This window comes from Hippocampus comes, unplaced genomic scaffold (genome assembly GCF_001891065.2).
Source record: "Hippocampus comes isolate QL1 unplaced genomic scaffold, H_comes_QL1_v1.1 scaffold74, whole genome shotgun sequence".
Classification (NCBI taxonomy): Eukaryota; Metazoa; Chordata; class Actinopteri; order Syngnathiformes; family Syngnathidae; genus Hippocampus; species Hippocampus comes.
In genome coordinates this window covers 412889-418794 of record NW_017804812.1, presented here as the reverse complement: position 1 = coordinate 418794, position 5906 = coordinate 412889, and the positions used below count along the sequence as shown (strand labels likewise).

The 5906-nt window shown below is 48.5% G+C and overlaps 1 protein-coding gene across 1 annotated transcript in view; it reads left to right on the top strand.

Moving 5' to 3' along the window:
* sema4gb (sema domain, immunoglobulin domain (Ig), transmembrane domain (TM) and short cytoplasmic domain, (semaphorin) 4Gb) overlaps window positions 1-5906 on the top strand; it is a 19313-nt gene that overhangs the window by 1669 nt on the left and 11738 nt on the right. Inside the window, exon 3 of the mRNA XM_019865133.1 lies at window positions 4441-4589. Coding sequence (XP_019720692.1) covers window positions 4441-4589 — 149 coding nt within the window. The remainder of the gene's footprint in view (window positions 1-4440; window positions 4590-5906) is intronic.

Below are 5906 nucleotides of genomic sequence, written 5' to 3'. Positions count from 1 at the left end.
CGCCCCCCCCCACTCACCTTTTTCCCTCCCTTACCACTGCGGCAGAGCTGCAGTGAGGAAGGGAAACTCCGACGCCCTCCCCCCCTTCCCATCATCCCTCCCTGGTGTGATCCTCTGGGGACGAGTATTATTAGAGAAGGGCAAGAACAAGCAGGGCGGCATCCAGAGCCATCGCCGCCTCACATTCGGAGCCACGAGAATAGTGAGGGAGCGTTCTAAAACCCCTCCACAAAAAATTTGACACACTATTGATGTTGGGCTTTCCGAAAAAGAGAGAATATTGATGTGACACTTCCCAAAAAGAAAACAAACTATTGGTGTTGTGAATGCCTAAAATGAAGACAAATTAGGGATGTTTCACTTTCCTAAAAAAAAAATATAAACTCTTGATGTTTTAGTTTCCGAAAAAGAAGACAAACTATTGATGTTGTACTTTCTTAAAATGAATATAAGATATTGATGGTGCGCTCACCCTAAAAAGAAGACAAACTTGATTTTGACTTTCCGGAAAAGAAGACAAATACTGTATCTCTGTTGTACTTTGCTTGAGAAAAAAAAGTTGAGCTTTACTAAAAAGAAAAGATTAAAGATGTTACGTATTGAATAACACTTATTAAAACGGTTTCTTTTAATATTTTTTGTCTTTTTTTTTTTTTTTTGTGCAACGTAACTACAGCATTTCTCTTCTGACAACAACCAAAACAAGCCCGATTTCAAAGTTTTGCATCACATCACGAGGTTTCATCAGGCCGCGCGTTGCTTTCGTTACGCCGACGGCTACCGCGAACGGCTGACGGACGACGGCGTCACGGCGACCGCGACTCTAATCGAAATTGAAAAGCTTAAACCGCCGCTGTTGAGCTGTCCCCCCCAAAAAAACGTTTCATCAGATTTTCGCGTTTCTCTCTCACCGCCGACTTTAAGAGTTCGTCCTTGACCCACTTTCTACGGGAGCGCGCTTTGTTTTTGTGCTGCGGGGGTGCGCTTGGTCCCATGCGCACGATATGTTCCAACCCCCCCTCGCTCCGCCGATGGTGACACATGTCACTCGGCGCGCACGCTGAAAACATTTCTAATGCGCATCTTCATTTGTGCGGTCATCAGCGTGGGCGGACGTGTCACGCTGCCTGAATTAGACAGACAGTATGTTTGACAGATGGCCTGCTTGAGTGGGAGCGCAAGGACACGCCGCCGCATTCGTCACGGGAGCGGCAAACTCGTCCGGCTTGTGTAAGCCGCGATGAAAATTTGTCCAGTGTAGTAAAAAAAAAAAAAAAAATGAACGCCGATGAACTAGCCTTCGTGGATGATGACTTTGGCAAACATCCAGATCTTCCATCCTTTAAAATGACCGCCCTTAAGCCGCCAAGAAATGGCTGTCCAGGCTTTATAGCTTGTCCGGGTGATTGTTAGGAGCGCCGATTGAGAAAGCGCAGCCACTTTGGGATTACGGGAGGGACGAAACCTCACATGATGTCACGGCATCGTGGGAGAGCTACAATGTTGCAATGAGCAAAGTGCCATGTCAATAGTTTGTCTTCGTTTTAGGAAAGTGTAACATTAATACTTGATCCTTTTTTTAGGCATGCGCAACATCAATCATTTGAATCGATACCGATAGTGTCAGCGATACGCCACGATATCTATGTGGGGGAAAAAAAAAATGAATTGAAGAAATGCAATAATTCCCGATTAAAAAAAAATGTGTGTTTGTGTCAACATGTCAAAGAAAATGACATTTGTATGAAGCAGACAGCCCTGATATCAATATTTGATCCAGTTGTATCCATAATGTATGATACGATACGGAAAATTGTTTGTAGGATGGTACGGTCGGGAGGCAGCAACTTTAGACGTTGATACGGTCGCTTGTGCGCTTCCGTAATTCATAGCAAGTCGAAAATTAAACGCGTACGTGGCGATTTCCCCAACAATGGCCTCCCCGTCACCTCGCCGAGGTCATCAAGCACAAACCTGACCTGCTTCTCGCCTCTGCTAGCAGACCTGAAGTAATGCGCGGGTGAAATATTGATGAGTCGCCAGACCAGGCTGAAAAGATTTTCGGTGGATTAATGGAAGTGCCATTTTAAAGCAAAATGGTCGACTTCCTGTGCTTCTCGATATTTTTTGTGGGCCTCATCATAATAAATATTCCTTCCAAATTTGATGTTGCTTCGTGGAACTAGCTTCAGGGGCTTCATTTACAAAAAAGAAATGAAATGACCCCTGACATGATCAACGTGACCCTAAAATAGTCACTCCAAACCAACATGGCCGCCTGCCAAATTTCACGTTTGCTGGGAGGCATCCACGCTCTTACAAACTGCGTGGAAATGGCGAGAGCCGCTGTCGCCGAGCTAAAATACGAAAGATAAGAAATGAGAGAGCGCGTTGAATACATCGCAGGACAGCCTGTGTTGACTTAAGTGTTACATAAAGAGCGTCTTCTTCCCTTACATCATCCACTGGATAAAAATGAGTGACAATCGTCCCGGAAAGAGAGTCAGTCAGGCTCCGCTCGCGGCGTTTGTCCCCACCGTCGCTTCTTGTGTGCCGCACGCTCTCTTGCCAGTCAAATGACTGGCCGCGAGTCACGCAGGAAGTCACGCACGCACTCGCGCGCGGGCTTTAGTATCATCCAGACCCCACATGGCGGCTAGCTCGTTGCCCGAGCACGCGGCGAAGCCGCCACCTGTGACGGCTCAACTGTCAGACTGTCACGCGGGCGACATAAAAACACACAAAAGTTTGGTGCGGCTTCTCGTCGGAGTAACTTTTCGTTATTATGCATCCAAATCCTGCGTAAACACGACGGAGGTCGCCATCCTGCCTCGGCGAGGGCCTCGGGGATGCTCTCCACTGTCAGGATTGTTGCATCACTTCGTCCTTATTTCATGACTTTTTTTTTTTTCTTTTTGATACCAGATCCACGCTCCGGCATGACTCACGCGCGCTGCCTTGAGCCGCTGCTGCCGCGTTTGCATAACTGTGTGTCAACATAGCCGCGGGGAGAGTGACGTCGCTTCGCTCGCGCACAGCGTTTCCTCTCCCGCCCGCAGCGTTCGGGACGCCGTGCGTCTTGTTGCGGGCTTCTCGTCAGCTTTTGCATCGGAAGAGGGTTTCTTCGCCCTGCTTTTGGACTTTTAAGGGATGCATGATGGAAAGGGAGTTTTTTAATGTCAGCAGGTCAGGTTGAATGAGTCAGCAGGTGTGAAATGAATCAACAAAGTGAATTTTGAGCTTTTTGCTTATTTCTGAAAATGTTTGTTTCGGTCCTTGTCAATCAGGCGAGGACATTTTTGCGGACGATTTTAATTATTTTATTTAATTATTTTATTTAATTATTTATTTCTATATTGCTATACATCAACAGAAAGAAGGTCAGTTGTTAAAAGAATTGTAGTTGACTTAAAAATGTGCAAATACGCCCTATATTAAAACTAACACTAAACACTTTTACATAACGTTAGCTTGAGCTTTCACCATGGCGATAAAATGCTTCAAAATATGTCTAGAATTTTTTTTGACCTTTGGCTTTTTTTTTTTTTTTTTTTTTGTCAGCATACCACAGGCGTGTGATGCAAACATCTGCGAACTGTTTTAAAAATCGTGAAATCGAGAAAAATTTTTTTTTTTGCCTTGTGCACAACGTGATTGATATCATGAGGTTGGAAGGGACGTGACGGACGAGCGGTTGTGACAGCGGGGCGGACCTCGCCGAAGACTCCGTGTGGTCATGTGACTCACCTCCATTAAGCAACCAAGTCGTCATCCCTCTCGGTCAATCACGGAGATATTTATTTATTTATTTTTTTAGCAAGTTTGTTTTGTCGTCTTGTAGCTTCGCGAAGGTGCTTGGGGTGTTGTTATTGTGACTTGCGGGGCGGGGGGGGGGGGTCAGGCCGTTGAAAATGGGGGCAAGATGGCTCAGGCGACATTTTAGGGCATTGAGTAGGACGGCTGCCCCAATACTGCCAAGTCGCATCAGCGCTTGCAGCTTTGCCCTCTTCGTTGTTAGTGTGTGATCATATTTTGTTAGTAGGTCGTGCTTCCAAAATAAAAGACACGAAAGCATCAGCCCAATTGATCACCAGAAACACGGAACGCAAAAAAACGAGCCTGAACCAAAACTTTTAAATTAGGGTTTCAAACCTGGGTTACGGTTTCCCATCGCGGTTTCAAATTTGTGTGATGTCATCAAATGGATAATAAAGAGTTCGGGTTCCGAATTAGGTCCTCAAACCGGAACTTCAAGACAAGGTCAGGGATTGAAATAAGGTTTCAAGCGTCGCTTTGGCGTTCAAACGCCGTTGTTTATTTTTGCCTCTGAAACAACAGAGGCGGAATGGATTTCACTTAGGGCCTAAACAGGCTACAATCCAATTATACCACAACGACAGTAAGACCCCCCCCCCCCAACTCCCCTCTGGATGTTTGCAGGCCTGCTGGGCAGCGCTCGCTTCGGCGGCTCGGCGCGCAACTGCAGCACCCTCCTGCTGGAGGAGCCGGCGGGGATTCTGTACGTGGGGGGGAGAGGAGCGCTCTACGCGCTCAACGCGTCTGACATCGCCACACCCGCTCGTCCCCCAGTGAGTACCAAACTGAACACACACGATTTCCTCCCCTCCCCCACCGCCCGCACATCCACGCTCACTTTTTTTCTTCCCAACTTTGCATCCTAAAGGAGGACAGACTAATTTTAGCCTCAAGCAGATTGAGCAAATCCAATTGTGTCCGTTTTGATTTTACGGCTGCGGGGATGAAATGCGGCACGGTTGAAGCAGAACGAGCGGCGGCTTTTTGTCGCTGAAATATCAAATGCTAGATATCCATCCATCCATTTTCTGATCCGCTTATCCTGACAAGAGTCGCGGGGGGTGCTGGAGCCTATCCCAGCCGTCTTCGGGTAGTAGGCGGGGGACACCCTGAACCGGTTGCCAGCCAATCACAGGGCACACAGAGACGAATAACCAACCATCCGCGCTCACACTCGCACCTCCGGACAATTTAGAGTGCCTGCCATGCTTGTTTTTGGAATGTGGGAGGAAACCGGAGTACCCGGAGAAAACCCACACTGGCCAGCGCTGGAATTGAACCCGGTACCTCTGCACTGTGAGGTCGACGCGCTAACCACTGGACCACTGGGCCGCCCTAATACTATATATATTTTTATTTATTATTCGAATGTTGGCCAACTCCAACTCCGAACACCAAGGCGGTTTTTATATCGGGTGTGTGGACCGTCGTTCATTCTCTGACTGTTGCCAGATTGACTGGGACGCGTCCCCCGAGCAGAAGAAGCAGTGCCTGAGGTGCACCCCGCGTACTCCGACTCGCCTCGCTACTGGATGACTTCTCCAACGTTGACGTCGTGTGCTTTTGTTTGTGTGCGCGTGTGAGCAGACCGAGTGTTTCAATCACATCCGCTTCCTGCAACGCTACAACGAGACTCACCTGTACGCGTGCGGCACCAACGCCTTCAGGCCTCTCTGCGCGTTCGTCGTAAGTGCAGCCGCGACTACGCCGAGTTCCGTTAAAAAAAAGTACTGGGACGCTGACGGGCAACGTCTCTTGTCTTCTCCCCCGCGAGGATTCCGAACGCTTCGGCTTGCCGGCGAGCTTCGAGGACGGCAGAGACAGGTGTCCGTATGACCCCGCCAAGGGCTACACGGGCCTCCTTGCAGGTACGCGGCCTGGTTTTTAGATGCAAAATGCATCCAAATATGAACACCGAGTGGCCAATGTGTGGTCCTGCAATTTTCAAAACCGTTGTTGTGCCTCCTCTCGATCAGATGGCGAGATGTTCACGGCTTCCCAGTATGAGTTCCGCAGCTCTCCGGACGTGCGCCGCAACTTCCCCTTCCCAACGCTTAGGACGGAGGAAGCGCCAACCCGCTGGCTTCTGG